General features: G+C 45.6%; 2 protein-coding genes across 2 annotated transcripts; one reads left to right on the plus strand and one right to left on the minus strand.

The window, feature by feature from the left end:
- Positions 1–2564: 2564 nt before the first annotated feature.
- Positions 2565–11997, minus strand: OXLD1 (oxidoreductase like domain containing 1). Its single transcript, XM_075278176.1, has 2 exons — positions 11902–11997; positions 2565–3578 (listed from the first exon to the last, which is right to left on the minus strand). The coding sequence occupies exons 1-2, from the start codon at positions 11902–11904 to the stop codon at positions 3162–3164; spliced, it is 420 nt and encodes a 139-aa protein (XP_075134277.1). The 5' UTR covers positions 11905–11997; the 3' UTR covers positions 2565–3161.
- Positions 11998–12175: 178 nt separating this feature from the next.
- Positions 12176–20488, plus strand: CCDC137 (coiled-coil domain containing 137). The gene is made up of 6 exons (XM_075279347.1): positions 12176–12316; positions 14404–14531; positions 16370–16604; positions 16935–17017; positions 17914–17993; positions 19872–20488. Exons 1-6 carry the CDS (start codon positions 12198–12200, stop codon positions 20067–20069), a joined length of 843 nt encoding a protein of 280 aa, XP_075135448.1. The 5' UTR covers positions 12176–12197; the 3' UTR covers positions 20070–20488.
- The last annotated feature ends 2376 nt before the right edge of the window (positions 20489–22864 follow it).

Below are 22864 nucleotides of genomic sequence, written 5' to 3' on the forward strand. Positions count from 1 at the left end.
GAGAGTTTCTGGAGTGACGATTGGTGACGCCTCAATTCATGCAACGGCTTATGCAGATGATGTCATGTTCGTTGTGTCCAACCCAGAATCGGGCCTCCCTGCCTTAATGGATATTCTGACTCACTATGGTCACTTATCGGGCTATAAGGCCAACTTTTCTAAGTCTGAAGTCTTGAATGTTACGCTAACTCCATCGTCTGTTGCTGTTCTGAAACAAGCCACTCCTTTCTTATGGTCACATTCGTCTCTTAAATACCTGGGCATACGTCTGACATCTTCCATTGAGTCCTTGTATTCAGCCAACTTCCTCCCATTATTGGACGACTTGAAACTCTCTTTGCGCAATTATGAGGATCTTCCATTGTCGTGGTTTGGCAGGAAAAACCTTATAAAGACTTTTCTATTTCCAAAGATCCTGTACAAACTGGCCATGTTACCAATCTCCATTCCCTCCTCCTTTTTCAAGTCCTTAAGAAGCATGTTCTCAAGATTCATTTGGAGGGGCAAGCCGCCTCGCGTGTCCTGGACTCAAATCACTAAACCAAAACGACAAGGGGGCATGGGTCTGCCCGATGTTTCCAAATATCACGCAGCTATCCGCCTCAACTGGTGGGCAGACCTAGCGCTCCCTCTCACTTCTAAGTTACCTGCAATCCTGCTTCAGCATGGCTTGTCTGTGTCCCTGGGTGCTACCTTGTGGTTCCCGCATAAACGGTCAGGATTGCAGAACGCTGTATCTTCCTTGCTTCCGGATACCTCCGTTGCCTGGTCTGCCCTAATCGATGATCTTATGCCTCAGCCCTCGCCTTTGCTACCCCTCTCCCTAATCCCGCGTCTACTAGGTCTGGAGGAGTCTGCTTATGCACCTCTATGGAACAAATTTGGTTCTCATACTTTATTGGATATTTGCTCCCAGACAGGATTGCTGCCACTACCTGAAATTCGTCAACTGTTAACGGGCTTTCCCCTAAACTTCCTACATGAACGACATCTTAACACGATTTTTACTGCTCTCCAGCACCGTTTCTCCCTCCACACCTGTCTAACTGAATTTGAGAAACTGTTGGTGTCCAAGACATCAATGCTACGCAAAGTCTCCCACTTTATGCACAGTTTTGTTGACCCGCCCAAATCCTGCAAGCCTTCCTTTATCTCCGCTTGGGAACGTGAACTTAATATCTCTCTGACCATGGAAGAAATCGATACAGCTCTGTGTACCTCTCATGGCTTCTCCCCATGCGTCCGTCTCCAGGAAAATAGTTACAAGTTACTAACGAGATGGTACCACACACCGGAATGGTTACACAAACGGAAGCTCTCGTCAACTGACAGATGTTGGAGATGTTTGTCAGGCCCTGGCTCCTACTTGCATTTGTGGTGGTCTTGCCCTATTGTATCTCCTTTCTGGAATGCCGTTCAAACGCAGATCAGAGCCATGAGCTACCCCTTCTTCACCTTGACTCCTGAAATGATTTTCCTACATAAACCCTCGCAGTCCTACAATCCCTCTAAAGACAAATTGATAACTCACCTTATTGCTGCTGCTAAGTCTCTCATCCCTCTTTTATGGATGCAAACTGTTTCTCCGTCTTTGTCACTCTGGAAGGAGAAAGTTCACCAAATCAACCGCTTTGAAGAACTGCTTAGCTGGTCCTCCCGCACTCATGATACATACCTGAAAGTTTGGACCCCTTGGTTAGTTCACAAATTCTGACTCGGTCATCTTCCCCCACTTCTCTCTTTCTTTCTCTCTTTTCTGCTTGCCTAATCTACTCCTTTCTTAGCTCTTTTTCTTGTTTTCTTTCTCCCCGCTGTTTCTCCCCTCTACCTCTCCCTCCTTCTTGTCTCCTGTCCTACCCTAGATACCATACATATTTTGTGACTGTTATATCTTGCATTAGCCGACCCTGTTTATGCATTGTTATGGGTCGATATGTTGGATGTATGCTCTGTTTGACTTGCTATTCCCAGTTTTCCTTTCTGTACCCCTTGTTCCCCTATATTTTGAAAATAAAATTTTGATTCAAAAAAAAAAAAAAAAGATGCAGAGAGAGCCCGCTCCTGAAGAAGATGGAGGTGTCGCTGGACAGTTCTCGCAGCATTGGGGACACCCCCAGTGCTGTTTGAACCCTGGGAACTGCCCCCAGTGCTGCGAGAACTCATTTGCATACAGACAAAAACCGGGATTTCTACTGAACGGCGGAGCGGAGAAGACATCTAAAGGTAGGAGAAGAATAGTCTTTCTTAAGGGTAATTGAGAAAAAATGTGATTTTAAAGATAGAATCCCAAGTCCCAAAAAGTATGGGATTGTATTGTTATGGGAGTACTGCACCTGTCTCTGTTATGGGGGAGCTGCAGCCAGAGTGACCTTATCATTTATGTTGACACTGTTACGAGGGCACCCTGGTTAGCTCTGCTATGTGACTTGTGCTCATCTTAATTCACCCCCCCCCCAAGGCCTCTACCCCTGGGAATGATTTGCCCCTCTGTGCCCCTTCATGTCACCGTTCCGTCACCCAGCTCACATTGGGGCGAACGTATTTTACTCTCTGTCAAACGAAATTGACACAAGAATCTTCACTCTTCAAATTAAATAAATATTTTACCTTAAAAACTCCACAGACAGGACAACTCACTAAGAGACACTTAAAGGGGTGATACAGAAATACATGGCCGTCTTCCTCCAGAAAGGGCACCACACCTGTCCAAAGGTTGTGTCTGGTACTGCAGCTCAGCTCTATAGAAGTCAATACCTGATATATCTTTATTGGAAGAAGGCGGCCATGTTTTTCTAATGCGGTGTATTTCCTTTAAAGGGACACTGTACTGCCTTCTAGGACAATGGGGTGACTGATACTGACACCACCATTATCTTTACGTGATCTCAAGTTGAGGTCTGTAGTCCCGTCCCTTTAAGTCCACAATATGGCTTCCGCCACAGCTAGGCAGACCTTGCCAGAAAGTTGTTGTAGGGTTTTCTTAAGGGGGAGCGTTCAATCCTGCAGTTGTGACAATGCCTATATGGAGCCAAGATGGCAGCACGAGGTGTTAGAGAGGACGAGAGCGGGCCGATCAGGTGGTCAGAACGTTTGTCAATGGTTGAGTGGTGGTTTTATACCCGCACCCCCCCCTCTGCTCCTTACACCATGGTGACCTGGACTCATGGAGGGGTTTTGCTCTGAATTCTGAACCTAATCTCCATCTTTATAAACATCTTAATGTTCTCATCGTCTATCTGTTTCTCCACGGCGTCCAGGGCTCGCTCTCCGCCATCTTTGTACAGTTCCAGCAGTTCTTCAGCATAGGCGATCCACACACAGTTATGGCAGCCGCTCATACAGCAGTGACTGGGAGGAGGAGGGAGGGGAGGCTCCTTGAGGTTGTGAAGATCTCCAAGGAGCGGACCCTTAGTCTGCAGGGGGTCGCTGTCCGTTGGGGCCGGACGGTTTAGGGTCTCTGCACCTTGACCCGGGTCATTGGTTGTTATAGATCGTCTAGAATAAAGTCCTTCTCGGGCGAGTAAGATGGAGGCCGAGGAGGAGGACGGAGGAAATCTTCTTAGAAGGCAACTCAGCAGCTGCAAGACACAACAGACTGAATGGTGAAGAGGAAAATATAGTAAGGGGGCTGTTATAGGGGCAATGTGGCCAGCACTGCTATGGGGTAACTGCGGCTGGTTCTATTATGGGGTAACTATGGCTGGTTCTATTATGGGGTAACTATGGCTGGTTCTATTATGGGGTAACTATAGCTGGTTCTATTATGGGGTAACTGCGGCTGGTTCTATTATGGGGTAACTATGGCTGGTTCTATTATGGGGTAACTATGGCTGGTTCTATTATGGGGTAACTACGGCTGGTTCTATTATGGGGTAACTACGGCTGGTTCTATTATGGGGTAACTACGGCTGGTTCTATTATGGGGGCGCTATGGCTGGTTCTATTATGGGGTAACTACGGCTGGTTCTATTATGGGGTAACTACGGCTGGTTCTATTATGGGGTAACTATAGCTGGTTCTATTATGGGGTAACTATAGCTGGTTCTATTATGGGGTAACTATAGCTGGTTCTATTATGGGGTAACTATGGCTGGTTCTATTATGGGGTAACTATAGCTGGTTCTATTATGGGGTAACTACGGCTGGTTCTATTATGGGGTAACTACGGCTGGTTCTATTATGGGGTAACTATAGCTGGTTCTATTATGGGGTAACTATAGCTGGTTCTATTATGGGGTAACTATAGCTGGTTCTATTATGGGGTAACTATGGCTGGTTCTATTATGGGGTAACTATAGCTGGTTCTATTATGGGGTAACTATGGCTGGTTCTATTATGGGGTAACTATAGCTGGTTCTATTATGGGGTAACTATAGCTGGTTCTATTATGGGGTAACTATGGCTGGTTCTATTATGGGGGGGCGCTATGGCTGGTTCTATTATGGGGGCGCTATGGCTGGTTCTATTATGGGGTAACTATAGCTGGTTCTATTATGGGGTAACTATAGCTGGTTCTATTATGGGGTAACTATGGCTGGTTCTGTTATGGGGTAACTATGGCTGGTTCTATTATGGGGTAACTATGGCTGGTTCTATTATGGGGTAACTATGGCTGGTTCTATTATGGGGTAACTATGGCTGGTTCTATTATGGGGTAACTACGGCTGGTTCTATTATGGGGTAACTATGGCTGGTTCTATTATGGGGTAACTATAGCTGGTTCTATTATGGGGTAACTATAGCTGGTTCTATTATGGGGCGCTATGGCTGGTTCTATTATGGGGGGGCGCTATGGCTGGTTCTATTATGGGGTAACTATGGCTGGTTCTATTATGGGGTAACTATAGCTGGTTCTATTATGGGGTAACTATGGCTGGTTCTATTATGGGGTAACTACGGCTGGTTCTATTATGGGGTAACTATAGCTGGTTCTATTATGGGGTAACTACGGCTGGTTCTATTATGGGGTAACTATGGCTGGTTCTATTATGGGGTAACTATAGCTGGTTCTATTATGGGGTAACTATGGCTGGTTCTATTATGGGGTAACTACGGCTGGTTCTATTATGGGGTAACTATAGCTGGTTCTATTATGGGGTAACTACGGCTGGTTCTATTATGGGGGGGCGCTATGGCTGGTTCTATTATGGGGGCGCTATGGCTGGTTCTATTATGGGGTAACTATGGCTGGTTCTATTATGGGGTAACTATAGCTGGTTCTATTATGGGGTAACTATAGCTGGTTCTATTATGGGGTAACTATGGCTGGTTCTGTTATGGGGTAACTATGGCTGGTTCTATTATGGGGTAACTATGGCTGGTTCTATTATGGGGTAACTATAGCTGGTTCTATTATGGGGTAACTACGGCTGGTTCTATTATGGGGTAACTATAGCTGGTTCTATTATGGGGTAACTACGGCTGGTTCTATTATGGGGTAACTATAGCTGGTTCTATTATGGGGTAACTACGGCTGGTTCTATTATGGGGTAACTATGGCTGGTTCTATTATGGGGTAACTATAGCTGGTTCTATTATGGGGGGGCGCTATGGCTGGTTCTATTATGGGGTAACTATGGCTGGTTCTATTATGGGGTAACTATAGCTGGTTCTATTATGGGGTAACTATGGCTGGTTCTATTATGGGGTAACTATAGCTGGTTCTATTATGGGGTAACTATGGCTGGTTCTATTATGGGGTAACTACGGCTGGTTCTATTATGGGGTAACTATAGCTGGTTCTATTATGGGGTAACTATGGCTGGTTCTATTATGGGGTAACTACGGCTGGTTCTATTATGGGGTAACTATAGCTGGTTCTATTATGGGGCGCTATGGCTGGTTCTATTATGGGGGGGCGCTATGGCTGGTTCTATTATGGGGTAACTATGGCTGGTTCTATTATGGGGTAACTATGGCTGGTTCTATTATGGGGTAACTACGGCTGGTTCTATTATGGGGTAACTATAGCTGGTTCTATTATGGGGTAACTACGGCTGGTTCTATTATGGGGTAACTATAGCTGGTTCTATTATGGGGTAACTACGGCTGGTTCTATTATGGGGTAACTATGGCTGGTTCTATTATGGGGTAACTATAGCTGGTTCTATTATGGGGTAACTATGGCTGGTTCTATTATGGGGTAACTATAGCTGGTTCTATTATGGGGTAACTATGGCTGGTTCTATTATGGGGTAACTATGGCTGGTTCTATTATGGGGTAACTACGGCTGGTTCTATTATGGGGTAACTATAGCTGGTTCTATTATGGGGGCCCTATGGCTGGTTCTATTATGGGGTAACTACGGCTGGTTCTATTATGGGGTAACTACGGCTGGTTCTATTATGGGGTAACTATGGCTGGTTCTATTATGGGGTAACTATGGCTGGTTCTATTATGGGGTAACTATGGCTGGTTCTATTATGGGGTAACTATAGCTGGTTCTATTATGGGGGCCCTATGGCTGGTTCTATTATGGGGTAACTACGGCTGGTTCTATTATGGGGTAACTATAGCTGGTTCTATTATGGGGTAACTACGGCTGGTTCTATTATGGGGTAACTACGGCTGGTTCTATTATGGGGTAACTATGGCTGGTTCTATTATGGGGTAACTATAGCTGGTTCTATTATGGGGTAACTATGGCTGGTTCTATTATGGGGTAACTACGGCTGGTTCTATTATGGGGTAACTATAGCTGGTTCTATTATGGGGTAACTACGGCTGGTTCTATTATGGGGTAACTATAGCTGGTTCTATTATGGGGTAACTATAGCTGGTTCTATTATGGGGGCCCTATGGCTGGTTCTATTATGGGGTAACTATAGCTGGTTCTATTATGGGGTAACTATGGCTGGTTCTATTATGGGGTAACTACGGCTGGTTCTATTATGGGGTAACTATAGCTGGTTCTATTATGGGGTAACTACGGCTGGTTCTATTATGGGGTAACTACGGCTGGTTCTATTATGGGGTAACTATGGCTGGTTCTATTATGGGGTAACTATAGCTGGTTCTATTATGGGGTAACTACGGCTGGTTCTATTATGGGGTAACTATGGCTGGTTCTATTATGGGGTAACTATAGCTGGTTCTATTATGGGGGCGCTATGGCTGGTTCTATTATGGGGTAACTACGGCTGGTTCTATTATGGGGTAACTATAGCTGGTTCTATTATGGGGTAACTATGGCTGGTTCTATTATGGGGTAACTATGGCTGGTTCTATTATGGGGTAACTATGGCTGGTTCTATTATGGGGTAACTACGGCTGGTTCTATTATGGGGTAACTATAGCTGGTTCTATTATGGGGTAACTACGGCTGGTTCTATTATGGGGTAACTATAGCTGGTTCTATTATGGGGTAACTACGGCTGGTTCTATTATGGGGTAACTATGGCTGGTTCTATTATGGGGTAACTATAGCTGGTTCTATTATGGGGTAACTATAGCTGGTTCTATTATGGGGTAACTACGGCTGGTTCTATTATGGGGTAACTATGGCTGGTTCTATTATGGGGTAACTATAGCTGGTTCTATTATGGGGGCGCTATGGCTGGTTCTATTATGGGGTAACTACGGCTGGTTCTATTATGGGGTAACTATAGCTGGTTCTATTATGGGGTAACTACGGCTGGTTCTATTATGGGGTAACTATAGCTGGTTCTATTATGGGGTAACTACGGCTGGTTCTATTATGGGGTAACTATGGCTGGTTCTATTATGGGGTAACTATAGCTGGTTCTATTATGGGGTAACTATGGCTGGTTCTATTATGGGGTAACTATAGCTGGTTCTATTATGGGGTAACTATAGCTGGTTCTATTATGGGGTAACTATGGCTGGTTCTGTTATGGGGTAACTATGGCTGGTTCTATTATGGGGGCGCTATGGCTGGTTCTATTATGGGGTAACTATGGCTGGTTCTATTATGGGGTAACTACGGCTGGTTCTATTATGGGGTAACTATAGCTGGTTCTATTATGGGGGCGCTATGGCTGGTTCTATTATGGGGTAACTATGGCTGGTTCTATTATGGGGTAACTACGGCTGGTTCTATTATGGGGTAACTATGGCTGGTTCTATTATGGGGTAACTATGGCTGGTTCTATTATGGGGTAACTATGGCTGGTTCTATTATGGGGTAACTACGGCTGGTTCTATTATGGGGTAACTATGGCTGGTTCTATTATGGGGTAACTATGGCTGGTTCTATTATGGGGTAACTATAGCTGGTTCTATTATGGGGGCGCTATGGCTGGTTCTATTATGGGGTAACTATGGCTGGTTCTATTATGGGGTAACTACGGCTGGTTCTATTATGGGGTAACTATGGCTGGTTCTATTATGGGGTAACTACGGCTGGTTCTATTATGGGGTAACTACGGCTGGTTCTATTATGGGGTAACTATAGCTGGTTCTATTATGGGGTAACTACGGCTGGTTCTATTATGGGGTAACTACGGCTGGTTCTATTATGGGGTAACTATGGCTGGTTCTATTATGGGGTAACTATAGCTGGTTCTATTATGGGGGGGCGCTATGGCTGGTTCTATTATGGGGTAACTATGGCTGGTTCTATTATGGGGTAACTATAGCTGGTTCTATTATGGGGTAACTATGGCTGGTTCTATTATGGGGTAACTACGGCTGGTTCTATTATGGGGGGGCGCTATGGCTGGTTCTATTATGGGGTAACTATGGCTGGTTCTATTATGGGGTAACTATAGCTGGTTCTATTATGGGGCGCTATGGCTGGTTCTATTATGGGGGGGCGCTATGGCTGGTTCTATTATGGGGTAACTATGGCTGGTTCTATTATGGGGTAACTACGGCTAGTTCTATTATGGGGTAACTATAGCTGGTTCTATTATGGGGTAACTACGGCTGGTTCTATTATGGGGTAACTATAGCTGGTTCTATTATGGGGTAACTACGGCTGGTTCTATTATGGGGTAACTATGGCTGGTTCTATTATGGGGTAACTATAGCTGGTTCTATTATGGGGTAACTATGGCTGGTTCTATTATGGGGTAACTATAGCTGGTTCTATTATGGGGTAACTATGGCTGGTTCTATTATGGGGTAACTATGGCTGGTTCTATTATGGGGTAACTACGGCTGGTTCTATTATGGGGTAACTATAGCTGGTTCTATTATGGGGGCCCTATGGCTGGTTCTATTATGGGGTAACTACGGCTGGTTCTATTATGGGGTAACTACGGCTGGTTCTATTATGGGGTAACTATGGCTGGTTCTATTATGGGGTAACTATGGCTGGTTCTATTATGGGGTAACTATGGCTGGTTCTATTATGGGGTAACTATAGCTGGTTCTATTATGGGGGCCCTATGGCTGGTTCTATTATGGGGTAACTACGGCTGGTTCTATTATGGGGTAACTATAGCTGGTTCTATTATGGGGTAACTACGGCTGGTTCTATTATGGGGTAACTACGGCTGGTTCTATTATGGGGTAACTATGGCTGGTTCTATTATGGGGTAACTATAGCTGGTTCTATTATGGGGTAACTATGGCTGGTTCTATTATGGGGTAACTACGGCTGGTTCTATTATGGGGTAACTATAGCTGGTTCTATTATGGGGTAACTACGGCTGGTTCTATTATGGGGTAACTATAGCTGGTTCTATTATGGGGTAACTATAGCTGGTTCTATTATGGGGGCCCTATGGCTGGTTCTATTATGGGGTAACTATAGCTGGTTCTATTATGGGGTAACTATGGCTGGTTCTATTATGGGGTAACTACGGCTGGTTCTATTATGGGGTAACTATAGCTGGTTCTATTATGGGGTAACTACGGCTGGTTCTATTATGGGGTAACTATGGCTGGTTCTATTATGGGGTAACTATAGCTGGTTCTATTATGGGGTAACTACGGCTGGTTCTATTATGGGGTAACTATGGCTGGTTCTATTATGGGGTAACTATAGCTGGTTCTATTATGGGGGCGCTATGGCTGGTTCTATTATGGGGTAACTACGGCTGGTTCTATTATGGGGTAACTATAGCTGGTTCTATTATGGGGTAACTATGGCTGGTTCTATTATGGGGTAACTATGGCTGGTTCTATTATGGGGTAACTATGGCTGGTTCTATTATGGGGTAACTACGGCTGGTTCTATTATGGGGTAACTATGGCTGGTTCTATTATGGGGTAACTATGGCTGGTTCTATTATGGGGTAACTATGGCTGGTTCTATTATGGGGTAACTATGGCTGGTTCTATTATGGGGTAACTATGGCTGGTTCTATTATGGGGTAACTACGGCTGGTTCTATTATGGGGTAACTATAGCTGGTTCTATTATGGGGTAACTACGGCTGGTTCTATTATGGGGTAACTATAGCTGGTTCTATTATGGGGTAACTACGGCTGGTTCTATTATGGGGTAACTATGGCTGGTTCTATTATGGGGTAACTATAGCTGGTTCTATTATGGGGTAACTATAGCTGGTTCTATTATGGGGTAACTACGGCTGGTTCTATTATGGGGTAACTATAGCTGGTTCTATTATGGGGTAACTACGGCTGGTTCTATTATGGGGTAACTATGGCTGGTTCTATTATGGGGTAACTATAGCTGGTTCTATTATGGGGTAACTACGGCTGGTTCTATTATGGGGTAACTATAGCTGGTTCTATTATGGGGTAACTACGGCTGGTTCTATTATGGGGTAACTACGGCTGGTTCTATTATGGGGTAACTATGGCTGGTTCTATTATGGGGTAACTATAGCTGGTTCTATTATGGGGTAACTACGGCTGGTTCTATTATGGGGTAACTATGGCTGGTTCTATTATGGGGTAACTATAGCTGGTTCTATTATGGGGGCGCTATGGCTGGTTCTATTATGGGGTAACTACGGCTGGTTCTATTATGGGGTAACTATAGCTGGTTCTATTATGGGGTAACTACGGCTGGTTCTATTATGGGGTAACTATAGCTGGTTCTATTATGGGGTAACTACGGCTGGTTCTATTATGGGGTAACTATGGCTGGTTCTATTATGGGGTAACTATAGCTGGTTCTATTATGGGGTAACTATGGCTGGTTCTATTATGGGGTAACTATAGCTGGTTCTATTATGGGGTAACTATAGCTGGTTCTATTATGGGGTAACTATGGCTGGTTCTGTTATGGGGTAACTATGGCTGGTTCTATTATGGGGGCGCTATGGCTGGTTCTATTATGGGGTAACTATGGCTGGTTCTATTATGGGGTAACTACGGCTGGTTCTATTATGGGGTAACTATAGCTGGTTCTATTATGGGGGCGCTATGGCTGGTTCTATTATGGGGTAACTATGGCTGGTTCTATTATGGGGTAACTACGGCTGGTTCTATTATGGGGTAACTATGGCTGGTTCTATTATGGGGTAACTATGGCTGGTTCTATTATGGGGTAACTATGGCTGGTTCTATTATGGGGTAACTATGGCTGGTTCTATTATGGGGTAACTATAGCTGGTTCTATTATGGGGGCGCTATGGCTGGTTCTATTATGGGGTAACTATGGCTGGTTCTATTATGGGGTAACTACGGCTGGTTCTATTATGGGGTAACTATGGCTGGTTCTATTATGGGGTAACTACGGCTGGTTCTATTATGGGGTAACTACGGCTGGTTCTATTATGGGGTAACTATGGCTGGTTCTATTATGGGGTAACTATGGCTGGTTCTATTATGGGGTAACTATGGCTGGTTCTATTATGGGGTAACTGGATCTATCACATTATGAGGGTGCTGACACTGACATAACTAGGGGGCACTGTTGCTGGCTCTGTTATGGGGACACTCATCATTCTGTGAGGTTATGTAAGGCTGACATTGGTGATAAAGTTATAGTATTCTATTAATCACGTGCTCCCGCATGGTTACCATGTCTACGCTCTTCCTGCCACCGTCTGGGGTATTTGGTTTTCCCCCCTTTCTTTTTGGGATCTTCTCCAGTCCACTGACATTGAAAATCGGAAATGACACAAATTCACGCTAAGGGCAAAAGGTTCCAGTTTCAAATATGGCGGCTGTGTGACGTCATCAACGCATTTCCAACCTCAGCAGCCGCCGTGTCTGAGAGGAGCCTGAGTGCGCATGTTTCATGATGACGTAGTATTCAGTAGCCGGAAGTTCTCGCTCCTGTGCGGCCCACGTGGGTTTACTGTACTGACAGCAAGATGGGGAAGCGAGGAGCGATGAAACCCGAGGGGCCCTCAGGTCCGGGTGCTGGGAAGCGGCGAGCAGTCAAATCCGCGGGGTCTGCAGGTGCAGGGGCAGGCCCGGGGAAGCCTCGAGGGTTTGTAATGATCTTCAGTCTGATGTTACTGCAGGTTAGGTCCAGAATGTATTGGCAACTGCCGGCAGAGCAAGTGAAGGTGCCGACAGCAACCAATCAGAAGGCTGCTTGCATTTAGCAAATGGCTGCTACAGGCAACTCCATCTTCTGTCTCTGGTTTCCTTCAAGAAATACGCAAAGCAGAGCTATTATACAGCTCCTGTATATGCCCAGGGTAGTGCTGCCGGTCCATTATATACCCCAGGGAAGCGTCACCGGTCCATTATATACCCCAGGGAAGCGTCGCCGGTCCAGTATATACCCCAGGGAAGCGTCACCGGTCCATTATATACCCCAGGGAAGCGTCGCCGGTCCATTATATACCCCAGGGAAGTGTCGCCGGTCCATTATATACCCCAGGGAAGCGTCGCCGGTCCATTATATACCCCAGGGAAGCGTCGCCGGTCCATTATATACCCCAGGGAAGCGTCGCCGGTCCATTATATACCCCAGGGAAGCGTCGCCGGTCCATTATATACCCCAGGGAAGCGTCGCCGGTCCATTATATACCCCAGGGAAGCGTCGCCGGTCCATTATATACCCCAGGGAAGCGTCGCCGGTCCATTATATACCCCAGGGAAGCGTCGCCGGTCCATTATATACCCCAGGGAAGCGTCGCCGGTCCATTATATACCCCAGGGAAGCGTCGCCGGTCCATTATATACCCCAGGGAAGCGTCGCTAGTCCATTATATACCCCAGGGAAGCGTCGCCGGTCCATTATATACCCCAGGGAAGCGTCGCCGGTCCATTATATACCCCAGGGAAGCGTCGCCGGTCCATTATATACCCCAGGGAAGCGTCGCCGGTCCATTATATACCCCAGGGAAGCGTCGCCGGTCCATTATATACCCCAGGGAAGCGTCGCTAGTCCATTATATACCCCAGGGAAGTGTCGCCGGTCCAGTATATACCTCAGGGAAGCGTCACCGGTCCAGTATATACCTCAGGGAAGCGTCACCGGTCCAGTATATACCTCAGGGAAGCGTCACCAGTCCAGTATATACCTCAGGGAAGCGTCACCAGTCCAGTATATACCCAGGGAAGTGTCGCCGGTCCAGTATATACCTCAGGGAAGCGTCACCGGTCCAGTATATACCTCAGGGAAGCGTCGCCGGTCCAGTATATACCCTAGGGCAGCGTCGCCGGTTCAGTATATACCCCAGGGAAGCGTCGCCGGTCCAGTATATACCTCAGGGAAGTGTCGCCAGTCCAGTATATACCCTCAGGTAGTGCCGCTGGTCATGTATATAATCCAGGATAGCGCTGTCGGTCCAGTATATATTTATATTTGGCAGATTTTTGTGTCATTATTATTGTAATCTACTTTATTAACAGATTTTGTCTCCTTTCTGTGGAATCCTGTATTTGTTTCACTCTTTCCCTTGCTCCTCATTGTGTACAGTGTATGGGCTGTGCGAAATGAAGAGAAAAACAGGCAACTAATGGGATAATAACCGAAACCGAACATCAACCAGGATAACCGCCATGATTTTGTTCCCATCAGTTATTACAATATTTCCCAAGTACTACCTGCAATTTCGTCCGGAACTTATAATAATAATATATTACATTCAATATCCTACAATTATAACAATGGAATGCTCTTGGAAGATGATCAAACAATGTTACTCACCTCTCCTGGGCTCCGTCATGGCTCCCTGTTCCTTTCAGCACTTCTGCCTGATATTCGGGACTGCTGAGGCCTCTGATATGGTTATACTTTAAGAATACTTGCTATTTTTTCCAAGGGAAAGACTAGAAAGTTCCAAAAAAATCTGACAAAGCAACTGGTCTGCTGTTATTGGCAAATGATCATAAAGCAAACTTGTCAGTTGTCATGAAATATCTGGGAGATTCCTGAAAAAAAAAGGGGGTACTGGGGCAGCTGAAGCTCCTCAATGTGTAGAGGTAACATGGAGGGACTTGGATATTTGGGTTACTGCTTGATGTAGAGGAAGAGATGCTGAGAATCTGATATAATCTCCAGGCCGCAGCTTCCCTGTATATAATGATCCGCTTATAACACTTTGGTGTATTTGTCCCCAGACATGAAAAGAAGAAGACGAATAGTAAACCGAAGGACCTGGACGCCCAAGAAATCCCCTTCAAGCTGCGAGAGATCATGAAGAGCCGTATGGAGATGAAAAATCCAAAGAAAAAGAAGAAAAAGCCAGGTGGGAGGATAAAGGGTTAATCTTAAAGGGATTGTATGCTTTAGGAAATTAAATTTCTAATATATTAAAGGAGTTGCCCAAATTAAAACAGATCAATACATTAGGCCGGGGAAGGTGAGGAAGAAAAACATACTCATCTGTCCCTGGTGCTCCAGTGGGTCCAGTCCTGCTGCTCCTGTGTCTTCTTCAAGGGGAAGTCCCTGCAAGAAAACACCAGAGCAGCGGGATATGACCTCATTGGTCGACGCCAGAGCTCTGAGGACAGGAGACTATGTTGTGGGGTTTGGATTTTTTTTATTTTATTTCGTGTGTATGTTCACCTTCCCCAGCCTAATCTAACCCCCCCCCCCTCTCTTTTTTTGTTTTTTTAAGGTAGATTGTGAGCCCATATAGGGGATCACAATGTACATTTTTTTCAGTATATCTTTGTAGAATGGGAGGAAATCCACGCAAAAACGGGGAGAACATACAAACTCCTTGCACATGTTGTTCCTGGTGGGATTCGAACCCAGGGCTGCAGTGCTAACCACTGAGCCACCGTGTTGCCCCTTAAAAAAAAAAAATTCTTAGTCCATTACGCCCGATAAGCTGGCCAAAATGGATCTAAACTATCCTGATCTATGCTGGAGAGGATGCGGTAATAAAGGCACTTATTTCCACGCCTGGTGGTCCTGCCCTATGGTTCACACTTTTTGGCTTACTGTTTTTTCTGCTCTCAACAACTCACTTAACCTTCGCCTAACTCCTACCCCAAGCCTAGCACTATGCTTCCTCAACACTGAACTCCTACAGAAACCCACTGCTACAGTCGTCTCCCATATTATACTGGCATCTAGAAGCATTATTGCATCTTCCTGGAAAAGCTCAAAACCCATGCACATCTCCGAAGTCAGAGAAAGAGTTAATGGTGCAAAAGATTTGGAATTAAAATTTGCCTCACCAAAGAAACGTTGGTTACTAGAAAAAGAGAAATGGCAACTCTGGAATCCGGCTACTTTCCTCTAATATAGTAACTTTTTGGGTACATTCAAAGCCTTCCTTCCATAGAGTATACATAGGAATATAGACGAACATATTTGCCTAATATCCCGCTTTTCTTTCCACCTTTCCATCGAATGTACTACCTTTAAAATTTGGTTAGGACAATCGGAAATATGAGTCAATATTGTCCTCTCTTCTTTTTTCACTCACTACCCTACCATACTGCGGTGCTACCACTGTTACACCTTACCCTTGTTATACGGTTTTATATTTCTAAACTGTTGCTATAAATTTCTTGTTTGTATTCTTAAAAAATATTTTCAATAAAAATTAATTGGAAAAAAAAAAAAAAAATTCTTAGTCAATCCTCTTTGATGTTTGGGTAATCCCTGTATTAGTACTCGCAGGGGAAAAAACACAGCCCTCCAGCATATAATGAAGAAAATCCAATCTTCAATGCGTGACACTTGAATGCAATGTATAATATTGGAACACTCACTTAACAATGTGTGGGATCCAACGCACGAACTTTCAAAGATTCCTCCGGCTCGGAATGTGAATACACATATGGGCTTGCGATGAAAGTGAAGTTCAGCTAGATCCACTTGATTAAGAAACTTGAATTTTTATTTCATTGTCCAATTAAAAAAATCCCTGTATTACACAGACAGCAGGCTGATCTCAGTAGTAGTTGTGTAATACCACATTTGCCCTGTGGAGGAGCAAGAGGTAAGTTGAATCCTTGCTCCCAGAAGTGGTGGCATATTGCTAGACTATGACATGATTATATGGTTGCTGGGAGTCTGACCCCTGCTGAGATGTGATCACTTGTTATAGGCCCCTCTTTTTTTTTTCAGCAAAGAAACAGGGCCCAAGTCATGAGGAGCTACAGTCGGACATCAAGGTCCCCAAGTTCAAGCAGAACAAGAATGAATCTGCGTACTCCTATATCACTCGAATGAACCGGGAAACTGAACACGTCATGTTCCTCTGCAAGAACCAGCCGGATCGGATGCCAGAGAAGGAAGTGGATGAGAAGGGCGAGTTGGTGAAGGAGCTTCCCCAGAAGGAGAAGTCTGAGAAGAAGAAAGAGTGAGTAGTGGAGAAGTAGAAGACGTGATCTAGTCTGCTGGTACAACGTGCACCCACCACCGAAAACTCCACCAAAAATGAGTTCTAGTTTGTGAAGGAGTGTTACTTACTGGTGGTAATGGTCTCCTTCATTATGGAGACCATTGGAGTCTTCTTCCATATTAGCCAACTGCAGTTGACCAGGGTTTGGGTTGTCTTGGGGTTTGCTCACCCTGGATTGTATTTTTACTAAGGCCAAGTGTGCATTAAGATGACAGCTGTAGGTGTGATACGGTGTCTTACCTCCTGCTGCTAGATGAGGTTGCTTCCAAACATTGTGTTCCGTTTCAGGTTTGACCGAAGACGTCTCGATAAGTTTTTAAAAAAGAAGGAGGAAAAGAAGGAGACTCGTCTGGAAAAAGACATGTTCACAGGTGACTATGAGAAGAGCAGCTGCTCCACCACCTCTATTGTCAGCCATTTTTGGCTTTCTGTAGAGCGATTGTCATCCGGCCACCCACCTGCCTAAAACTCTTCCTTAAGGTCCACATTCATCTTGGTAGCTGGTGATAGGGGCAGTATGGCAATACTATTTAAAGGGATCCTATCATTAAAACTCAATTTTTTCTGCCTACCACATAGGAATAGCCTTAAGAAAGTCTATTCTTCTCCTACCTTTAGATGTCGTCTTTGCGCCACCCATCGGTATAAATCCCGGTTTTCGTCGGTATACAAATGAGCTCTCACAGCACTGGGGGCGGTCCTCAGTGCTCAAACAGCACTGAGGGCGTCCCCAATGCTGCGAGAGAACTCTCCAGCTACACCTCCATCTTCTTCAGGAACAGGTCTTCTTCCGGCGGTGGCTTCAAACTTCTAGGCCTAGGGCAAAGCTGACTGCGCATGGCCACTTACACAGTATTGTAAGTGGTCATTTTCTTGTGGCCGGCAGGCACGCGCAGTCGGCTGCCCGAGGCCCAGATGTTTGAATCCACCGCTGGAAGAAGTCTCGAAGAACCCGTTCCTGAAGAAGATGGAGGTGGCTCTAGAAATTTCTCTCAAACTATTGGGGACGCCCCTGGTGCTGTTTCAGCGCTAAGGACCGCCCCCAGTGCTGCAAGAGAGCTTTTTTGCATACCGACAAAAACCAGGAATTATACCAAAGGGTGGCGAGGAGAAGACATCTAAAGATAGGTGAAGAATAGTCTTTCTTAAGGCTATTCCTACGTGAGAGGGAGAAAAAATTGAGTTTTAGTCATAGGATCCCTTTAAAGGTACAGCACAGGTCCTGTTGGGAATGCATTTTAACCTGTTGGCTTATCTTCTTGAACAGATAAAGTGATGTTTGGGGAAGTGGTAATGGCGCCTCCAACTCTCACCGTAAAACCAAGGAAAAGTGCAGCCGAAACTAAGGTGAGACAACAGCAGATCCTAACTTTAACACCTTCATATCTTGTTGGCTTTCCATCACTGCTCGAAAGATTGTTGGAAATGAGTCACAGTCAAGTGGGTTGGGACACTTTGCAGCTTTGGAACCTTGTCAGGGCTTGTTCACATTTGCGCCCCGTCTCCGTTCTGCAGGTTTCCGTTTCCTGCACAATACAGAGGCAGGAGACGGAAACCTGCAGGAGTCTCTCACCCATTCATTTGAATGGGTTTGAAAGATGTCTGGCTGTGAGCGGCGGTGAGCGATTTAGGCTCTCCGCGGCGAAACCAGTTTTTTAAAATCGGACACAGAGTCGGACATGCAGTACTGTGTCCGGTTTTAAAAAAACGGTTTAGTTGCGGAGCATAAAACACTCACGGCCGGACCCGCTCTGACGGCAGAAGACGGAAAGCTGAGAACGGAGACCAGAACGCTAGTGTGAACCTAGTGTAAGACTTAGTTGAGATCATGGACCTTTCAATGTTACCTTCTCTACTTGCTCAGAAGTTTGTAAACATCTCGGTCCAAATCCATGGACCTACACATGGGCTTGGTCAACCTTATTTCATGGTTCCAACCAGTGGTGTAACCAGGAATGGCAGGGCCCGTGGCGAACTTTTGAAATGCCCCCCCGACCAACGACGAAGACCCCAACCGACCACTTCCCGCATTCCTGCGCTCTCTATTATCCCCCATAGTGGCCACGGCACACACTATTATGCCCCATAGTGGCCCCTGCACATACTATTACGCTCCATTGTACACAACCATGAAAAATTATTATACTCTGGGGTCTTTTCAGGCCCCAGAGTCTAATAATTGGAGACCGGTGGGGGGGGGGCCAACATAAAAAAAAAAAAAAAACAGTCACTTACCTATCTCCGGCTCCGCTGCAGTCCTCAGTGGTGTCATCTTCATTGAGGTTCAGGACATCACCTGGGACGCAGGCCCTGGTCATGTGACACAACTAGGCCCGAAGCCTTCCCGAGAGGTAAGTGACAATATTTTTTTATGTTCCCTTACCTCTCCCGGGCCTCCGATCATTATACTCAGGGGTCTGAAAAGATAATAGTGTTTGTGGGGCCCGCGGCGTCATTTACCGATCCCGGCCCCTGCCAGGATTGGTAAGTAAATAGGGCCCATTGCTGGCTGAAGTAACTCCAGCTGGTATCGGCCTATTAAGAAGAAAAACAAAAACGCGGCGGTAGCGGATATTGCCAGGCCCCTTATGTCGTGGGCCCTGTGGCACCCGCTACTCCTGCTACCCCGGTAGTTACACCACTGGTTCCAACAGTTCAGGAGACCTTCCTTTAGATCTTGAGAGGTGGGAGAGGGGATTTGTGTCCATTGAATCACAAGATCTTTAGTGAATGTGTGATAAGTTCTCACCGTCTGTGTCCCACCAAGTTCAAAGGGTTCTTCTGTCCTCTACCAAACCCATGAGAATCTGCTCCTCAGGCCAATGGTGGTGGCTTCAAACCCCCTCTAGATATGGTGGAGTTTCTTGCTTGCGTGTGGCTGCTTGGACATAAAGACCCAATTTATGATTTTTTGGGGGTAGTTTGGTTTGCTGTTGAGGTAGTTTTGAACCTGCCATTGAGATAACTAGCTTTGACCTATCCCAGTGTCCAATCTTTCCAATCTTAACCAGCTGCTATTGAGTTACCAGGTACCAAACCATTGGTATTTTTCTTGAAATATTGTCCTGAACACGGATCAGACAACTACCTTACTGTGTAGATCCGGATAATACAACTAGTGCCCATAGATAGGACAGGATTTGCGCCCGATTATCAAGGACTTGCTCCTATTTCCGTAGACCTCCATGTCTAACAGTCCATCTTTTTTTCATTCTACATCTCTAGCCAGGAGAGAAGAAGCTCCTTTTGAAAAGCATCTTGGACAAATCCACCTCCACAGCGCCCCCACCTGCCATGTCTTTGGCAAGGAAGAGACTTTTGGAGGACGAGCGCGAGCGCGTTGTCCAGGCTTACCGTAACCTTAAAAAGAGAAAGCAATTAGAAAGTGAAGAGTCCAAACGATCCAAACCTCACCATACATGACCAGAGGAAACTTGACAGAACTTGGCAGCGAGATGGGTCCTGATGGGTGTCTTTTGGATGAATTCTTTATGGAGGGCCAGATTTTTTGGACCATGGACCCTATAAGAGACGTTTGTTACCGGCACAGGACGGATGATGGGACGTCTTGGCGGCTGGTATGGCTGAGTGGGTCTACTGCTGGTGGATATATAAGATATTGAATTGCGCCCTCTATCTACTTGGTGGTTACCAATATTTGGCAGGACCCTCCATTTGACCTGTGAAACAGCTAGACTTCTCAAGACTTGAAATGTTTTTATATATCGTAGCATGACGCCATTTACCTTTCTACCTTGAGGATCTTCTTGTTATTCTCCTAGTCCCTTCAGTTATCTTCATTGACCTGGGCCCAACTTTACACCACGTGGACAATGTGGATGGTAGGAGTCTTGGCATGAGAAGTCAGACCATCTTAATTATGCCATAAAATAATTTTTTAGACCGCGGATGCCATATTATTGCTTGGTTATTATTCGGTCGGTGAACGTTTGAGTCAAGCAAGTGTCCAATCGCCTTCATTGCTTAAAGGGATTTTCTGAGGCTTTAATATTGATGGCGTAGGATAAACAGCATCAGATTGGTTGAGATCACAATACTCTCAATGATCAGGTGATTGAAGGCACAGCTCAATATACCGTGTAGTGGTTGTGAATGGTACTGCAGCTGAAGTATATCCTAAGTTTTCGATATCCATCCCAATCTCGGAGTGTATCTGGTCACAAAATATACAGATACTTCCAGTTTGCTGCGTCTTACTCCTCAGCTTTGTGGTCAGACGTGATGGTGACTCTGAGGTCTCACTGTCCCATGACTTCTGGGGGAAATAGCCACCATAGCGTAGGAGTCTTCTGAAGGCTCCCAGCCTGCGATAGTAAAATGGCTATTGAGCTCTGCTACATCCAGATACTGTAGTATTGCACTCTAGTGATCGCAGGTTCGTGCCCCCAAAAGGGAACTAAACAAAAAATTTTAAAAAATCACTAAATATTGGAGATTTCCCAAAATGCTATCAATAAAAAGGGTTTTTTTCAATTAAAATATGAAAAAATTAGGTACAAATTTGGTATATCCATGATATTTGGGCTGGACTATGGGTAATATCATTTTTTACTTCCAAGTGAATGTCACAAAAGCGAGGTGGGGGTGCAAAAGCGAAAAATGACTAAGGTGGGGACGGGGTTAAACCATTCTTGGGCAGATGGGTGGTGCCCGAGAGTGAGGTCAACGGGGAGCCTCGCCCAATACAGTCCACACCATGCAAGGAACAACAACTATAAGAACTTGTTGTCTAACACCTTTACAAGGCAATAGACGGCTCCTCGGCGCTGCGTCATTGGTCAGAGTCCACAGGCCTTGTGCGTAGAGAGTGTCCCAATAATCTACTTATAATAGGGATGGCGTATGTGGGATTACCTTATTTATCAGTCAGCCTTAAAGGGATGCGGTCACATGCTGCGGTGGTTCTAGGCCCGAGACATTATTGGTATCGCTTTGAGTCCGTGTCCCTTTGTCCTGCCTTGTTTTGCCCAGCCCTGCCGTTCCTTGTCACCTTTGCCTTGATTTTAGCACAGTCAGCCCTTACGGTTTTTCTCATAAACAGGTTATTTTTTTAGCATTTGGGATTTCTTTGTGGTTTCTATTCCAGGACGTTGTTCGCCTGCCATACCGGATACACACCAGCAGGGGGCAGCGGCTTCTTTTTGTACACGACACTTATTTTGCCTCTGGCCTCGGTCTTATTCTACCTGCTCTCTGCAGTATAGTGTGGATTTTTTTTTTCTACCTAGACCTTTTCTGTGCACAAGTAGCGTGCGCCCCCTATGGTCACGTGGCTAACACGCTGCCCGATAACCATTGTAATTGGGGTCCAGTTCTGTTTAGTCGCGAGGCATACACATTGGGTAACCCCGACTATCTCATAGCTGTAGTATATCACGGGACTGAAGACCGTGACGTCAGGGAAGGGGCCGCAGCATCAGCGATCATCATGGAAAACCCCCTGGAAAACCCCTTTAAGGAATCCCCTTTAGGCTAAGGCCCCACTGGGCGGAAACGCAGTGGGAAAAAAAACACCGTTTTACAGTACCGGCATAGTGAATGCAATTTCGTCTGATCCTAGCCCCACACTGCGGAAAAGCATCAAAATCCGCAGACAAAAACCTCACAGTTTTGCTTGGTTGAGGCTAAGGCCTCACGGGCCGGAACCGCCGCGCTATAGCGCTGCGGGAACAACAGCGGCGTGAACGCATTGCGGTTCTTCCTGCAACACTTTGAACAGAAAGTTCACTGAGTTTTCCTCTGTGGACTTTCTATTACAATTATATCTATGGGGAAGCCGCCGGCGTTGACGTGCTGCGGTTTTTCAAAACCGCAACGGTTTTGGAAACCGTAGCATATTGCGATTTTTTTTTTTTTTTTTTTTTTTTTTTTATGTAGATTGTGAGCCCCACATAGAGCTCACAATGCACATTTTTTTTCCTATCAGTATGTCTTTTTTGGAATATGGGATGGAAATCCATGCAAACACGGGGAGAACATACAAACTCCATGTAGATGGTTTTTTTGCCCATGGCGGGATTTGAACACCAGGACTCCAGCGCTGCAAGGCTGCAGTGCTAACCACTGAGCCACCGTGTGGCCCCCTTGATTTTTTATTTTTATTTTTTTCCCGCAAAGTGCGCATAGGATTCGCCTGAATCGCGCTGCTGCTGAATCATCTGCGACTAGATAGAGCAGCTCGCTTCTTTGATACTGAT

Source organism: Leptodactylus fuscus, chromosome 6 (genome assembly GCF_031893055.1).
Source record: "Leptodactylus fuscus isolate aLepFus1 chromosome 6, aLepFus1.hap2, whole genome shotgun sequence".
In the NCBI taxonomy this organism is placed as follows: domain Eukaryota; kingdom Metazoa; phylum Chordata; class Amphibia; order Anura; family Leptodactylidae; genus Leptodactylus; species Leptodactylus fuscus.

Coding starts and splice junctions, on each gene's coding strand:
- CCDC137 (XM_075279347.1), top strand. CDS start 12,198: ATGGGGAAGCGAGGAGCGATGAAACCCGAGGGGCCCTCAGGTCCGGGT. Junction 16,605..16,934: donor AAGTCTGAGAAGAAGAAAGA/GTGAGTAGTGGA, acceptor GTTCCGTTTCAG/GTTTGACCGAAGACGTCTCG. Junction 17,994..19,871: donor AAAGTGCAGCCGAAACTAAG/GTGAGACAACAG, acceptor CTACATCTCTAG/CCAGGAGAGAAGAAGCTCCT.